The 17,976-nt window shown below is 39.1% G+C and overlaps 1 protein-coding gene across 4 annotated transcripts in view; it reads left to right on the forward strand.

Annotated features, from left to right (window-relative positions):
• The window catches only part of bicd1a (BICD cargo adaptor 1a), a 121,846-nt gene that overhangs the window by 40,307 nt on the left and 63,563 nt on the right, over positions 1-17,976 (forward strand). For 2 of the 4 annotated variants that reach the window (XM_088341041.1, XM_088341042.1), the window contains exons 2-5: positions 4,379-4,591; positions 8,301-8,453; positions 12,288-12,618; positions 12,703-12,794. In XM_088341041.1, coding sequence (XP_088197167.1) covers positions 4,379-4,591; positions 8,301-8,453; positions 12,288-12,618; positions 12,703-12,794 — 789 coding nt within the window. Of the gene's footprint in view, positions 1-4,378; positions 4,592-8,300; positions 8,454-12,287; positions 12,795-17,976 lie in introns of all 4 variants that reach the window. The other 2 variants (XM_088341038.1, XM_088341039.1) reach the window with 1 other exon arrangement.

Below are 17,976 nucleotides of genomic sequence, written 5' to 3' on the forward strand. Positions count from 1 at the left end.
ATTAAAACGGGACAAAATCCCTGGACAGCCACCATGTCGTGCATCTATAGATTTGAGTGCTTTAGTATGTGTTGAATTAATACTGTCTTTAGCAATTTCTTCCTGTATGCTTTGGATCTTCTTAGTAAAGAAGACCATTATGTGGTGGGCAGAATGAGTGGAGCTATCTGGGATAGTCTGTTGCCTTGTGAGCGATGCTACAGTGTCGAAAAGGACCTTGGGATTGTTCTTTTGTGACGCAATCACCTTCGAAAGGTAGGCTGATTTTGCAGAGGCCAGGGCCGCTTTATACTTCAACAAACTATCACACCAGATTTGATGGAAAACTTCAAGCTTGGTAGCGCGCCATTTTCTTTCAGATTTCCTGCATTCTCGTTTAAGGGATCTAGTTTCATCATTAAACCAAGGTGTGCGTCTTTTAGGTCGTGATTTAAGCCAGATGGGCGCTACTGAATCCAGGGCACTAGCCAGGGTAGCATTGAATTCATTTAGGGGTGGTTCGATAGAGCCTATGTAGGAAGGAAAGGACGCAACTGCTCCTGGAAGAATATCGGAGAGTTTAGAAACTGTGCCCGTGCTTATATTGCGTCCAGTGAATCCTTCAGTTTTTTTGTTACTACATTTAGCTAGCACCTCAAATGTAACTAAATAATGATCCGAGATAACTGTAGTACACGATAGCACCGTCATGTTTGAGGTTGAAACTCCTCGAGTCAAAACCAAGTCGAGCGTGTTTCCATCTTTATGGGTTGGCAAATCAACCAGTTGATTAAAACCAAATGCATCAATTATAGACTGAAACGCAACAGTGAGTGAACTGAGTGGGGAGTTCATATGAATGTTAAAGTCCCCCATGATTATAATTTTGCCTGCATAGGTTACTAGTTCAGACAAAAGTTCAGCAAATTCGTCTAAGAAAGTTGTGTATGGTCCTGGTGCGCGATAGATAGTTATCACATAAATTGACAATGGAGAGGACCTCATAATAAGAGCCTCGAACGACTTGTGATTATTAGAGGTACGAGGAGTAAATTTGAGCGTTTTTTCAGAAATGAGCGCGACACCGCCACCCTTTTTCAACGTGCGTGCTATATGGCTACTCTCGTAGTCTGGGGGAGAAGCATAATTTAGCGCTAAATACTCATCCGGGCGTAACCAAGTTTTACAAAGACCGATACAGTTAAGTTTATAATCGCGAATAATATTATCTACAAGTAAAGCTTTAGGAGCAAGCGATCTAACATTCAAAAGACCAAATTTTAGCTTTGAATCATTTAACTTAGCTGTAGTCTTTGTAGAGATCGTCACGAGATGCCGTTCGTGTGCGTTGGGCTTCAGTCGTCGGTGGACACGCAGAATCGACGAAGAAATGATGGTTGGATTAGACACATCTTCATGTCGTTGCTCCTTCAACTTCACACGCTTCCCTGCACGACATCCTCGCTTCTGTTTTCTGTCTTTGCGTCGTCTTCGTCTTCGATTTTTCTTTTTCTTTGGTGGAGCGGGAAAGCAGGGCGAACCCGAGTCCTTTTGGAGCTCATTCGGGATGTCATGGGTGGTATAGAAAGTGCCCGAAAAGTCGAAATTTAGACGCCCACCCAGTCGGATGAGCTCCTCCCGGCTGTAGGTCTTATTGGCCACGCATGTATCCAAAAAGGAAAGCAGGAGGACAGTGGTAAATAGTAGGATAGCCGGATAGCAACCAGCCGCAACGTAAACACGCGCCGCCATGTTGGAAACCGGAACCGGAAGTCTGTACTGGGGCCAAGTACTGAACACCACAGGTAACACTAAAGGTCTCAGTCATTTCACCTTATTTAGCACAGTGCGTCCTATCTGAGAGGTAGGATCTGAACCATAAGAGGATGGTTCTTAAGAGACCAATACATTTTTCCAACCGTTCTAGTAAGTGTTTGGAAAAAAAAGTTTAATGCTAATTTACAACAATACCTTGTTTTACTATATTTTCTAGTTTACATAATACTATTTTTTTTTCTCGAAATTAGATTATTACTCAACAAAACAAACTTTTAATATAAGCAAACATAATAAATCATACTTTTTCCTTTTTATCTGCTATTTGTCATTCAGCATATTTGTCCCAAAAAGTAATAAAAAATAAAATAATTTTAAAATAATAATCATATTTTTTCTCTAAGCCGTTTTATTCCTGTTTTCTTATATATTTTATTTTGATCAGAAAATAGGAAAAAATATGTAAAATTCTTCTGTCAGTTATTTTTGAGCAATAAACAAAAAGGTATTTTTAAGTCTTATTTTAACTACGCATTAATATTAGATTGCAAAATCAAATTTAGCAGAACATAACAGTTTGTTTTCTCATGGATTCCAAAATATAGCGAAAACAATACACTAGTCTTAAAATACAGTAAAATGAAAAAAAGGCATTACTTAAAATAAAACTAGCAACAAGTATAGCATAGTAAAGCATTTCCCTAAAAATCAAAATCACTCTAACTTGCATGATAAATTACAAATAGAATCATCTTTATTGTTGTTGGTAACAACATAGTGAACATTGTTTCCAATGAGATTAGACATGGCACTCGAGGATAAACGCTCAATAAGGGCTTAGAAGAGCAAAAAAGAATAAAAGAAGGTCAGAATAAATAGGCAAACATAGTTACAAATTAGTGCTTGAACACTGGCCCAAGTTATAAATGCACCAGAACAATACTGCAAAAAAAAATTGCAATAGCATTTAGCAGCAACTTCATTCCAAAATAACTTAATATACATACATACGTAGGCAGGATATATATTATTTCAGTCTTGTGGACTTGTTTAGGGTGGTGGCCTCTTGTTCCTACCAGAGGGAAGCAGGTCAAAGAAGTGGTGACTGGGGTGAAAGTAGCCCATATAAGCTTTCAATGTCCTTCAGACAGGGTAGGAAAATGGCAATGATTTTCTGGGCTGTGCCTAATAATCTTTGAGGTTGGCAGAGGTCTGGATAATACGTTCTCCTAGAATATCTTCAAAGTTTATTGTTTGTGTTCTCACTCTAGAAGCACCTGAGGGAATTCAAGTCCATCAATTATTTAGAGTATGCTTTTGATGACGCTTGACATATCTGGCTTGCATCAAAATGAAAACTGTTGTTTTGTCGTCACCTTATTTTGATTTTTCCCAGTTGTACCTCAGCGCCTTTTTCATGACACGTCAGCTTTCACTAATGCACAAACCTGTGTCAGGAAAAAGGGAGCGATGTTATAATCGATTAAGAAAAAATCATTTATTTTGCAATGTCGAGGGGAAATTACTAAAAATTTGGCTGTGTTAACAAAATATTTTTCGTTGTTTGGAATAGAATAGAATAGAATAGAACAGAATAGAATAATATAGGCTAGGATAGGATAGGATAGGATAGGATAGGATAGGATAGGATAGGATAGGATAGGATAGGATGGGATAGGATAGAATACCAATAGTCTTTAATTTAGTTGATGTCAATGTGATGAAACATTGTATGCAACAAGGTTAGACATGGCACTTTAGGGTGATCATGTAATAAAGACTCAAATATGAAATAAGATTTAAAATTGTCGAGATACAAGCAATTCTAGATACAAGCACAATCCAGGAATTAATTAATCATGTACACAGAGGTATCAGTGTATAACAAAAGAACACCATATTTTTGGACACTTTTAGGGTCATTTATTTCTCAATTTTACTCATCAATACGGATATACTGGTGTGGAGTGGCGCTGAGCTGTCACTTTGCCGGTATCATAGTCGACAGGTATTGTGGGATATCCTGCTTTTGGTTAAAGCACAATAGCGCAATGAAAAGTAGTGGTGATGGCCCTGGAGAAGAAGAAGAAGAAACTCTCTCTGAGCCTGTTCGTCCTTGTTTTAGGGGACAGAAGTGCCTACTAAAAGGCAACAGGTCAAAAAGGTGGTAGCCAGGGTGAGAAAAGTCCCTTATAATGTTGATGGTCTGCTGCGTTATTGCAAATCGGCAATGTCCTTCAGTGTGCGCAAAGAACAGCCAATTATCTTCTGGTATGTGTAGATTACTCTCTGCATACATTCCACATGGTGACAGTGTATGCCAGAATGCTCTACACTATGGCTTTGTAGAAAGACACCAAAAGATTATGTTCCTGAGAACCCTAGGAGATGTGCACACCGGAGGTTTGAAGGAGTAGACTTTCTCCACACCCTATCCATTTATGATGAGTGGAGCTAAGTCACTGTCTTGCACTCCTGAAGTTGAGTTTGACCTCCTTGGATTTCATCGTGTTAATCCATCCATCCATTATCTGCACTGCTTATCCTCAGTAGGGTCGCAGGGGTGCTGTAGCCCATCCCAGCTGTCCTTCGATTGATCTTGGCATTCCCTTGGTTTCCTTAGGCATTCGGCCAAGCGTACAACATCCAGCGTAAGGTGGCCGAGGACGGTGAAAGCAATGAGGAAACCTTGCTGCAGGAGTCGGCATCAAAGGAGGCTTACTACGTGTCTCGTCTGTTGGAGCTGCAGGCCGAGCTAACCTCCAGGCGCTCTGTGACTTCCAACACCCAATCAGAGAACGAGAGGCTTAACGCACTCGTGATGGATCTGCAGGAGGTGAGGTTAGGTGGGGCACAGGCCACTCAGTCAACACACTGCAAAAAAAATACTTACTCCATCAGAAGGAATGTTGCTTGTTTTCACCGCAAAAAAATAAGTATTTTCCGAACTATAAGCTGCACCAAAGTCGCACCCCCCAAAAAATAGTCTTTCGTCATATATTTTTCATACATAAGGTCCACCAGACTTCAATACTCAAGGGGGCACAGGCGTGTTTGACTTCGGTGTTTGACTTTTTTTTACTTTCCTAGAATAAAGTGAAATTGCACCTCTATTCCGCAGTGGCAGTGTTTTGTTTACATTTACAGTACATGCAGTGCATTTAGCATAACATATTAGCATTGAGTAAGAATTGTAGACACGAAGTGTAGCAAACCCTCAAGTGACCCCCTTAAAAAGGATTTTAACGCGGATGCAAAGACAGACAAAGTGTGACAAACAAAAGTCTTCTCTCAAAAGCTAAGACAAGGAAGTTTGAAGAAGTGTGCGTAGCCCTTCACTGCAACCACAAGCCAGTGTGCTTGCCATGTTAAAAATGTTGGGAAAGGACGGCACAAAGCCAAATAAATTACACTGTCACTTGAAGAATTTACAGTCCAATAACTAAGTCTAACTAAGATGCTTGAGTCTTTTTAAAGCAAAAATATGCTGATATGCGCGTTACCACCAATATCGAGCAATCGCTTTGTCTCCACCAAGATAAAATTAGGTGATCTTTTTAGTGGTTCTCAAATAATAAGTCAGCCCCCCTGGGAGGTGCGAAGCTTTGTCAAGGGGGTGCATTTAACCTCGATGGAAGTTGTTTTTTTTTCTTAAACTGTCCTAGAAAAGGACAATTGCACCTCCACTACACTAGGGGGCATAGAGGAGGCATAACAGTAAAAAAAAAATTGAGAAGCACTGCGCTAATCCAAATCGCAAAACATTTTATGGAGTGGACATTTTTATTGCATTTTAAACTTGGATTTTAAAATCCCATGTGGCTTGTACAAAAACAAAGCTAAGTTTCTTTCTAATACTTATCAGATTAGCTCAATAATCCGGATTTTGTAATAATCTAAGTCAAAAATATTTCCTAAAATGAGCAATATATTGTACCATCCTCTAGATAATATAAATGTGCTCATTTTAGGGATTATCTTACTTATTTCCTTTATGAAACAACATAGACCATCTTTAAGTAAGAAAAAAATACTTAAAATTAGGTAAATGCTCTGCACATTCAGTGTGTGACAGAGAACCCGGGAAAAAAAAACATTATTTAAATGCACTGGACTAATTTTGTGAGATCTGAAGGAATTAATTAATTAATTCTTTAATTTTCTCTCTGACACAAAAGCCTCACGGCACTCTTTAAATTCCCATTTAAAACTTGTGTCAAAAGTTATTCTGGAGCCGAGTACACTAAATGATGCTTTAAACAAGGTCAGCTCACAAGTGACATGATGTTCTGTGGCACGTGAGCGCTATCAGTCCAACTTTGACGTCTGCTCTGGAAAGTTCCTAATTGACCTTAATTTTGTTGGCGTAGTTATCCCGTGTCTTGCCGCGTATTCTTCATCCAGGATTCAGATCGAGTATTTGAACTGAGAAAGTAAAGAGCTGAAGACAGCAGTTCAGTTGAGGACTTTTATTACAAAGTTACAAAATAAAATAAAAGAGTGCACTCAGTACCAATTGTTCAGAAGAGCGTTCTCCTTCCAAAAGGCATGGACAAATTGTCCCTCTCTTCCCTATTTGTAAACGGCGTGAATTTGACAAAATGAAAAATGAAACTTTCTCGGATAGGATTTTCCTGACAAAGTGAGAAAATCACATGTTCACATGAGCCGTTCGTTAAAACTGGATGCAGCTGTATTTTGAAGTTTGTATAATAATGGCTGACCACTGCTGTACCTTTAAACATCGAATGAATACAGAAAGTATATACTTCATTTACATATGTAGATAAGCATTAGGCGCATTTATAATAACTAGATTGATGATATGATTGTCATAGTAATGATATAATATTATATAATATAATAATAATAATCAAACTAATATAGCCTAAAACTCATGCAATAGTGACAACATACTCAGTTACATATTTTAATAATCGAACAATATCCACCAAGACCTTTACAAATACGCACAAAAGTCCGTCATAGTATTTTTGTGTTTATTTTAATTACAGGAAAAAAAATAGTCCTTACATTCCGTCGCATGTAATTTTCAATATGTTTGCTCATGACCTGGTGGCAGAAAAAAAATGTATAGATGTGCATGCGTTTCTGCCTAACTGAACTTGCTGCACATCATACAAAAAACGATTGTGTTGCCAATATTGAAATGATTCAAAGACAGGTACAGTTAGTTTTCAATCTGATTCGTTGTAAAGCCCTTTCGTAATTCGTTCCTTCCGTGTAACAAATAGCACTAGGGTATTCAGTTCACCAGTTTCCATTTAGTCTTTATTATATTCATGAGTTCTTGAGCCACTGTCAGCATTTATGAAGTTTGAATATTTTGTAATGATCTCTATGTAACATCCCACATAGTCATTATTTCTTTAGAGCAAAAGCATTGTCCCATGTCAACCTAATCACGCGCCGATACCCATTCATACATACTAAAAACAGAAAAGTAATAGATTACTTTTCAAGCATACTAAAAACAGATAATTAATGGATTGTTTTTTCCCATTAATCTCTACATTTAGCCATTTATAATTTCATGCAATATAAAGTGACTATTCCTTAGGCCAGGGTGTGAAACTCATTTTCATCGAGGGCCGAGGATCAGCTCTCCTCGAAGGTCCTGATATAACTTAACATTGCTAAATGTAATATAATGGGTCGGTAAAATAAATCTAACTTCTGTTCACTCTGATATAACCCTTTACAAACATTACATTAGCATTGATAAAACATCATTTACAAATATTTACAAATCTAATATATTATAGACACGCAATACATGGAACGGCATTACGTAATTTATAGACTAAATATATCAAATAACATAATCTAGAACACTTTGAGGATCATTTCTTTCTCAATTCTACTTAGTGGCATTGATATATAATCTCTGCCGTGTAGTGCCATCACATTGCGGGCATCTTAGTCGACAGGCATTGTGGTTATAGTAGTGTTTAGTCAAAGCACTTTTGACCTATTAGTAGATGCTTAGCCGCGTTTTTAGTGTCCTTAAAGAGTTGAAAGGTAAATATTTTCTCCATCAAGTATGTGTTAATAATACCCAACGGATTTCAAAGAGCCCTTGTGCTGTATTTTCCATTGCGCCTACCTGTATTTATCTTACTTTTATCATGCCTGTTTGGGGCGGAACACATTAAATTTAAGGAAAAGGGGTGGGGAGTCATGCTCGTTCCTGCACTTTTTCTATACTTTTCAATGAGACATAAAAATGGTTAAAGTAATAAAAGGCCTGCTTCAAGTAGAGTCCAAACGCCAACCCAAACCCCAAAAAAGGTGAATGAAGGAATTTATTCGAGCACGTCTGAAAAACGCATGTATACACGCAAATCATGAACAGGCTGCAATCATGACCTAAGGCCAGGAGATGGCGGCAGCGAGAACCACAATTTTAAAATCCCACACCCCACCTTTAAGCTCTCATGGGCCATACAAATGATGTGACTCTTAAAACACCTTGTAGCTTAAGAGTGAATTTAAAATGTATTTTTGTCTCTTCTTGTATTCAGAGTAATGGAATGCTGGAAATCCAGAGGTCAAGGATGAGGGAGGATATCAAGGAGTATAAATACAGAGAGACCCGGCTTCTTCAGGATTACACCGAGTTGGAGGAGGAGAACATCACGTTGCAAAAATTAGTCTCTACACTCAAGCAGAGCCAGGTCAGTGCTGAAAACAACAATAGGGTACTTAAAGGAAGCTTTGATAAAACTGCCTGCCATTCTTTTTTTTTGTATGTACCAAATTAAACACTTGCATTGTTACACTAGTATTTGACATTTTAAAAATATGTCAATAATTTAGTTTAGGTTTACTTTGACCAATTTTAACAACAATTTTTCGATAAATGTTTTACTAAAAATAATCAATATTTGTTTACAACTTGGTTAAGTTTTACTTAAATGTTGTGGACGGTTGCTCAGCATAATAAAAGACATGTGCAACAGTAAAAGCTGAAGTTCACTCATCCGGCATGAGACATGAGCGGTTCCGTCAAGGTTATGACAATAAAAACAAATGGAACAGAATATTCTGTGCTGGTGAGTACAAAACAGGGCTATGACGGTTTCACGAATGCCCTGAGCATCATTCATGTACCAGAGAGGTAAAACATGGCGTTTGTTTCTTTGTTACTCTTCTTTGTTTCCGTTTCCAGTTTCCATTTCCAATTCCAGTTTTGGTCTTTGTTTTTGAATTTGACTATTTCAAGTTAAGTCGGTCCTGCTTTGAGCACCTCTGCCTTTGGTTCCTGCCTCCCCACATTGGTCCACAATTCACCCCCAAAACCTTAACACTCGTCAGTCAAGTCAAGTCATTTTTATTTGTATAGCCCTTAATCACAAATAGTCTCAAAGGGCTTCACAAGTTATTACATATAAGAAGTTTAGGTTATTCGTATGCTATAGAGTAGAAGTGAGTTTTAAGCTTAGATTTAAATATTTCCACTCAGGTTGCAGATCGGATCTCAGGGGGAAGAGCATTCCACAACACCGGTGCCCGGATGGAGAACGCTCTCGCTCACTAGTCCTCCTAAATGGATTAAGTGAACCCAAAATGGAAATGAAACAGATTTCCCTGACCACTAAACCTAAAAATACAGTAATAACACAAATAAAATTGTATTCTTAAAATAAATTATGACCACTATAACAAATATGTGCGCGCTTTGCGGGTGAAGGGGGTGGTTTTAAAGAGGCATCACTATGATGTCACATCTGTCAACCTATACGTTTTTTTTTTTGTGTGTGTGTATTTTATGCGTTTTTTGACAATTTCACGTTGTGAACGCCATATTTTAACTTTTAAGTGGGAACATGATTTTTGAAAAAGATCAAAATCGTTTTGTCCATTTTGGTTCTAATCCGGATCGTCTCTGTCATAGTCAGTCTTGCTGTGAGTAGGTGTCACGTTGTGTTTGAAAGGGGTATTATCACTCAATAAGGAGGATTTGCAACCATTAATAAGGGGAGCCATTGGCAGAGGTGGAGAGGTATTAAATTGCAATACAGTAAGCACTTACTGTACACTTAAAATTAAAGTTACTGTAACATACACACACAAAGATTTGATAGCATAATTCCTTGGGCTGTTGTGGTTTGCATGTGCAAACTTGACTAGATGATGCTGGTGGTAAGCAGTCACGAACGGTGAGCAGTCACTATCAATGAGCTGTCTCTAGTGGTATCTGGGACTGCTCCTCAAATGGATTTTCTTACATTTAGTCAGAAAGATTTTTGATTAAAAAAACTTGTATACCATAATTGTCATTAATTGTCATGTTCAAAGGTGCTTGTATAAAGAGGTACCACTGTAGTGACCTACAAAACCAGAGTATGACTGATTATCGGGCGGGTCGATAATCGACACCAATATTTGGGAAATTGACGGATATCAGTATCAACATATTATGAAGCCAATTAATATTAAGGACAACACCTCGCAACAGCCGAGCCAAGCTGAGTCTTTTTTTTTAACTCTCCTGCCTTTTGTCTATGGTGCCATCCACCCCGCGTCTTCTGATTGGATTAATGGTAAATGGTCTGCATTTATATAGCGCTTTTCAATTCAATGAAGACCTCCCAAAGCGCTTTACTTACCCATTCACACACTCACATACCAATAGCGGGCATGCAGCTATGCAAGGCGCCGACCTGCTTATTGGGGGCATTTGGGATTCAGTGTCTTGCCCAAGGGCACTTCGACATATAACACGGAGTAGCTGGGAATCAAACCTGCGATCTCATGATCCTAAGACGTGTGCTCTACCTCCTGAGCTAATGCCGCCCTGGAGGCGGCGCCTCTGAAACAGGAGGTCCCCACTCTGCACTATTTGCAGACTGGCGTGAAAGCTATGGCTGTCTTAAATGTTTTTCACATTCGCAAATACGTTTCACATTCTCAGTTAGCGTCATTTCTCTCCCGCCCTTTGTGAACACCGTTGACTGAAATGTCAAGTAAATGTCGTCAACGTGCAGTTATGCGGACACGGAATCAGCCAACACCGGTGTTGTGCCTGATTCCGACTCCCTTGCAAAATCTGACTCCCCTATGATTTTTATATGCTCCTCAGCGCTGGACTTCCAATAGAACGAGTGTCGCAATCGTAGTCCGTATAATGTGTTTAATGATAAATAATGATAGGTGTGATTAAAACAAAAAAAGCGATCGTTGTTTATATAATAAAGTTATTAAGACAATAATGTGAACGTCACTAACACTGGAGGCAACCCAATCTAATTAAACGCTCTAATATTAACAACCAGGACCGATTTTGGTTTCAGAGCTTTGGAGGTTCTAAGCACCCAGAGTGTCTGATCGCCCTCGCTTTACACCAACAACCACATACATTTAACATATTAATTCAGTAATTTAAATAAGTAATACATAATAAAATGATAAATAAATAATTGACCCACGTGTTCTCAAACAAGAAGAATTCAGTATCATTTTTTTAATAGTGAATGGTTTATAGATAATCTATCAAAATGTGATGATAATGTGGTCAAGAATCACATAATACATCTTAACATGGTGCTAGGAATCAAATTCACTAAACCATTTCAAACAGTGGAGTGTTTTCAACGCTGCGTTGTTCACATTTTTTTTCATTTGTTTTACTTTTTGGACTTTTTATTAAGCATTTTCATCAAATTTAAGCTTATCCTGTCTTATATCAAGGAAAAGAGAGTTTTAAAAATGCTATAACCTATTGGGGTACTAGGGTTGAATTTGGGGGTGGTTAGGGCTGTTTACGACCATGACTAGTAGTACACAAATTGGCTTTAAAATAGCCTTATTGTAATACAACCTTATTGTACCTAGTTGTTTACCGATTGCTGTGACTGAGACCCTGTTTTTTATTGGATTTTCTGTGTAAACCATAACACTTCTTAGTCATGTAAAAGTGAAACATTAGTCATGTTTGTCATGTCCAGCATGGTCGCCGTGGCGACCGGCTGGCCCCGCCCCCTGGGCACCGGCTGTAGCAGATCGTCTAATTTGCGTGTGTGCTTCTTAAGGGCGGGCTGTGGGTATTGCCGGTTGCTGGTTCATTGCGTTTTCTGTTCTGCATTAATCTGTTCTGTCTGACTTGAGGAAACCTGTGTTTGCACGTTCTGGGTAAAAGCCTGTTTTGTGAGTATTCCTAGTCTAAGTTCCTGTTTGCCTGTAAGCCTGTTTTTGTTTTGTTTTGTCCCTGAGTGTTGGACGACTTTTATTTCCTTAATAAAAGTATCTGATCGTTAACGCGAATGAGTTCTCCCTTCCTGCCTCCTGCCTCCGATCTGGTCCGGTCAGTGACAATGTTAGTTGTGTTGAAATTGTAATTTATTTACTCTAAAAGGTTTCAGTGCACAATTGCTGATATATTTGATTTTTAAACAAACATTATTTGTTTCTTTTTTTAATTATTAAAAAAACCCATATCAAGCGATCCTTATATGAAATTAGGTCAAACTTTTTAGAACATCCTCTATATCTCACTTCTTTCTTCTCAGGTGGAATACGAAGGTCTCAAGCACGAGATTAAGGTACTAGAAGAGGAGACTGTTCTGCTGAACAGCCAACTTGAAGATGCTTTACGACTGAAAGAAATTTCTGCAGGACAACTGGAGGAGGCCCTGGATGCTTTAAAAAACGAGCGTGAACAGAAAAACAATTTGCGAAAGGAGTTAGCCCATCACCTAAGCCTCAGTGAAAGCGTCTACGGAGCAGGCACCCACATTGCCCTCGCTGTTAACGGCGGTGAAGGCCTCAAGTTCCCAGAGGAGGCCAAAAGAACTTCCGGATCCAACAGCTGCAACGACAGCGTCGTTGTAGCCGTAAACGGTAACAATGACGACACTTGCCAGCACAACAGTCACCTTCATCCGGGCGCCTTGTTAACCAAAATGAATGGAAACCACCATGCAGGCAGAAAGACCGAGGGTCTGCACCCAGTGCCAGACCTGTTCAGTGAGCTCAACCTGTCGGAGATGCAGAGGCTCAAACAGCAGCTCATACAGGTCAGAAAAATAAGTACAACTTGTTTGGTGACTTGCTCTACTGTCAGCCATTGAGGCTTTTTCACACAAAAAACCCACACCTATCATTAATTTACAAAAGCAAACAATAAAATATTTACACAAAAATAGTTGTACAATAAAAATATAAAATACATAATAAGCAAGGGACTAGGCTGAAGCCAAAGCTTTCAAATGCATACCCAAATTAAATGTTTTTCTTGTAAGAAATAATTATTCAGAATGAAGACATGAAAATAGCCCCATTCCCTACAAAGGAAAATTTAAAAAAAGAAAAGAAATGCCATTTTTAATAGTATCAAAAGTGACTCCTATACCATGTAATACTTAAAGAAAACAGCTACAATAATCTTTTTTCGGAAATTTAAGAAATCTAAAATATGTATTGTATTAGCTTTTTTAAAATTAATGTAAATTAGGGACATTCCTAAAGTCCTTATCCAAATTGTTCCATGAATTAATACTTTTTCAGGTGACACAATTGCTTTTCAACGTTTAGCCAATATTTAGACGTTGGAATTCAGGATTCCTCTGAGATAATGAGTGTCTGCTCTGTAGGTGCTTACTTGCTTTGTGTACTAGGGATTTACAATTTACTATATCTTCAAATTTATCACGTTAGATTTTACAACAGGGCTGCACGGTGGTGCAGTGGTTAGCGCGTGTGCGGCATAGTTCTGAGGTTGCGAGATCTCCTCGTGCTTGCGTGGGGTTCCTCCGGGCATTCCAGTTTCATACCACATTCCAAAAACATGCATGTAAGGTTAATGGCCAGTCCAAATTGCCCCTAGGTGTGAATGAGTGACTGAGTTGTCTGTCTCTGCGTGCCCTGCGACTGGCTGGCAACCAGTTCAGGGTGTCCTCTGCCCACTGCCCGAAGACAGCTGGGATGGGCTCCACCACCCCCGCGACCCTACTGAGGATAAGCGGTGCAGATAATAGATGGATGGATGGATTTTATTAACAGGTTGTTGTCTGTTCACGTTTTATACCCCCAGCATTATACAGAGTCCTAATATCTTTCTCCTGGGGCGGCAGTAGCTCAGGAGGTAGAGCGCTCGTCTTGGGATCAAGGGATCCCAGTTCGAATCCCGGCCCGTTCGTGTTACATGTCGAAGTGTCCTTGGGTAAGACACTGAACCCCTAATACCCCCAAAAAGCAGGTTAGCGCCTCACATGGCTGCAAGGCCGCTATTGGGAAATGTGGAGCACATTGTAAAGCGCTTTGGGAAGTCATTGACTTGAAAAGGGCTATATAAAATGCAGATCATTTCATTTCATTTCATTTCATTCTGTAATCAAATAACTGATTTTGTATCGCTTTTATATGTATTTTCCCAAATTTCTATACAACACAGTCATTTAAATAGGGCTAAAAAAGAACTGTATGAGAGAAAGAGAGAAAGTTTAAAAGACAGAAAGAGAAAAGAGAGGGACCATAGTGAGCATTATATGAAGGATGTTTCGGTCAACTATATCCCTGAATCTACTCATATGCAGTTAACAGTGGCTTGCGAAACTATTTGGCCCCCTTGAACTTTGTGACCTTTTGCCATATTTCAGACTTCAAACATAAAGATATAAAACTGTAATATCTTGTGAAGCATCAACAATAAGTGGGACACAATCATGAAGATGAACACACTTTATAGGATATTTTAAACGTTTTTAACAAGTAAAAAACAAAAAAAGTGGGTGTGCAAAATTATTCAGCCCCATCGAGTTAATACTTTGTGGCGCCACCTTTTGCTGCGATTACAGCTGCAAGTCGCTTGGGGTATGTCTTTATCAGTTTTGCACATCGAGAAACTGATATTTTTGCCCACTCCTTGCAAAACAGCTCGAGCTCAGTTAGGTTGGATGGAAAGCATTTGTGAACAGCAGTTTTCAGTTCTTTCCACAGATTCTCAATTGGATAGAGGTCTGGACTTTGACTTGGCCATTATAACACCATGATATGATTTTGGTGAACCAAAGCAGGCCCAAACCATGATGCTGCCACCACCATGTTTGACTGTGGGGATGGTGTGTTGAGGGTGATGAGCTGTGCTGCTTTTACGCCAAACATAACGTCTTGAGGTTGGATGGAAAGTGTTTGTGCACAGCAGTTTTCAGTTCTTTCCACAGATTCTCAATTGGATTAAGGTCTGGACTTTAACTTAGCCATTCTAACTCCTTGATACGTTTTTTTTGGTGAACCATTCCATTGTAGCTTTTGCTTTATGTTTTGGATCATTGCCTTGTTGGAAGACAAATCTCCGTCCCAGTCTCAGGTCTTTTGCGGACTCCATCAGGTTTTCTTCCAGAATGGTCCTGTATTTGGCACCATCCATCTTCCCATCAATTTTAACCATCTTCCCTGTCCCTGCTGAAGAAAAGCAGACCCAAACCATGATGCTGCCACCACCATGTTTGACTGTGGGGATGGTGTGTTGAGGGTGATGAGCTGTGCTGCTTTTACGCCAAACATAACGTCTTGCATTGTCGCCAAAAAGATCGATTTTGGTCTCATCTGACCAGAGCACCACTTCCACATGTTTGGTGTGTCTCCCATGTGGCTTGTGGCAAACTTTAAACAACAATTTTCATGGATATCTTTAAGAAATGGCTTCCTTCTTGCCACTCTTCCATAGAGGCCAGATTTGTGCAGTATACGACTGATTGTTGTATTATGGACAGATTCTCCCACCTCAGCTGTAGACCTCTGCAGTTCATCCAGAGAGATCATGGGCCTCTTGGCTGCATCTCTTATTTGTTTTCTTCTTGTATGAGCTGAAAGTTTAGGGGGACGCCCCGATCTTGGTAGATTTGCAGTGGTCTGATACTCCTTCTGTTTCAATATTATTGCTTGCACATACCTACATGATTAAAGCTTGGGAAATCTTTTTGTCTCCAAATCCAGCTTTAAACCTCGCCAAAACAGTATCTCGGACATGCCTGATGAGTTACTCGTTTTTCATGATGCTCTCTGCGCTTTAAACAGACTTCTGAGACTATCACAGTGCAGGTGCATTTATACAGAGACTTGATTACACACAGGTGTATTTCATTTATCTTCGTTAGTCATTTAGATCAACATTGAATCATTCAGAGATCCTCACTGAACTTCTGGACAGAGTTTGCTGCACTGAAAGTAAAGGGGCTGAATAATCTTGCTCACCCTGTTTTTCATTTTTTATTTGCTAAAAAGGTTTAAAATATCCAATCAAGTGTGTTCCACTTCATGATTGTGTCCCACTGCTTCACGAGAAATTACAGTTTTATATCTTTGTTTGAAGTCTGAATTGTGGCAAGAGGTCACAAAGTTCAAAGGGGCCAAATAGTTTCGCAAACCACTGTGATATAACGGTTAATAATCACTCCAAGAAGCTTAAAATGTTCCTAGCTAGCAGAAATATCAGTTTATGTGCATTGAGCAAATTCAAAATTAATTTGTTTAATACAAAAGAAAATTATCATTATTTGAAGCATGGGTGAGCGATGGGCCCCATTGGGTCAAAAACATTGGACAATGGGGCTGGTCCTGCAGCTCTATTCAATTTTTCTCATTCATATACATGTTATATTTCTCTTTATATTTGTTTTTAATTGGATGTCATCAAATTTATTTTAAAACACTTTATGATATATTAGATCCCTGTTCTAAATACTTAGTTTGATACTTAGCTTTGTAGTATTACTATAGTTGATTTTTTGTAGTGTTTTAGTATAAATTCTGTAGTAGACGCAGGTTTTTTACCATGACATTTTTTTAAAAAATTTTTTTAGTTTGACGGGCCACTTAGAAACTGTCATGTGACTCGTGGCTGTAGTTTGCCCATCTAGTTTATAAGATAATATAGTAAGCCAATGGAGAGGATAATATATGAAATCACATTAAAGACTAAGGTCATCTTCATCTGTTTTGGCAAAGTCTTTTGGCATCAGAATTTCACTAGAAGCTGTGACACTTAGAAATTGCTGTGCACAAAATCAAACTCGCATGTTTCAAGATTAGACAGCTGCAGTGAGGGCTATTGCGATGCATGTACGTGGGCCATCAGGAGGGCTGTCAGGGTGATTAGCACGTGATCAACACAACCACAAAATACAGAGAAGAGACTTGAGAGATTACATTTTAAAATTCGGTTTCTGATAGAGTTCCTTCACCAAAAAAGTGTGCAAGTCAGCATTGTAAATGTCAAAACCGCAAAAAGACCACTTTTGTCACCTTTATCATATCACACATTTTAATTAAATAACTAATCCAACTCAAACTGGATTGCCCTTGCACTGCTCTCATCACCCCATGACAAAATGCAGATCAGCATTGAACCAAAAACCCTATTTTTTGCCCAACTAAGACCTACCGTATTTTCCGCACTATAAGGCGCACCGGGTTATAGGGCGCACCCCGAAAAAATAGTTTTTGGTCCTATTTTTGACATACATAAGACGCACCGGATTATAAGGCGCTACAATGGGAACGTCGACAAAACAGTCAGATAGTTCAGTCAAACTTATTACCCCCTTAACATTCCGAAAGCTTGCAAAGACGCAAATACGTGTCGAGAACACGTGCGGATGCGGTGTCCGTACGATGTCACTCAGATGCATTGTTCCATCATTCGGAAGGTTAAAGTCTTGGGATTCAAGAAATGCCAACCATTCCTTAGTATCTATTTTCTTTTTCGCTCGCAACTTTACTGTGCATATGACGATAAACACTTGGAATTGAGTTTAATTTAAAATAGACACTCCATTCCATCCATTATCTGCACCGCTTATCACAGAAACATCGAGTTCAGTCTGAAACAAGATACAGGGACAATATAAAACCCGGAGTAGCTCACCGAAGTCGTTCATAATAATGTGCAGCCAATGTCCTCTTATATCCGTGAGGGTAGTAAATCCAGGAGAATAGAAAAAATGCTTTCTCTATGCCGTCAGCCACGTGCTATACACATTCATCTTTTTCGGCCAATTGCAGGCTTTGTTTCGCCGTTTAAGCCAATGCCAGCCTGTAAATGATAAAAAGGATCCGCCCCTTGACCTCCGAATAACTAGCCAATAGTGATCAATTCAACTGATGATTGACACATCTTTTTCGGCCAATTGCAGGCTTTCTTTCGCCCCTTTAGCCTATGCGAGCCTGTAAATGATAAAAAGGATCCGCCCCTTGACC

This window comes from Urocampus carinirostris, chromosome 7 (genome assembly GCF_059441175.1).
Source record: "Urocampus carinirostris isolate Australia breed hairy pipefish chromosome 7, RoL_Ucar_1.0, whole genome shotgun sequence".
NCBI classification, from domain to species: domain Eukaryota; kingdom Metazoa; phylum Chordata; class Actinopteri; order Syngnathiformes; family Syngnathidae; genus Urocampus; species Urocampus carinirostris.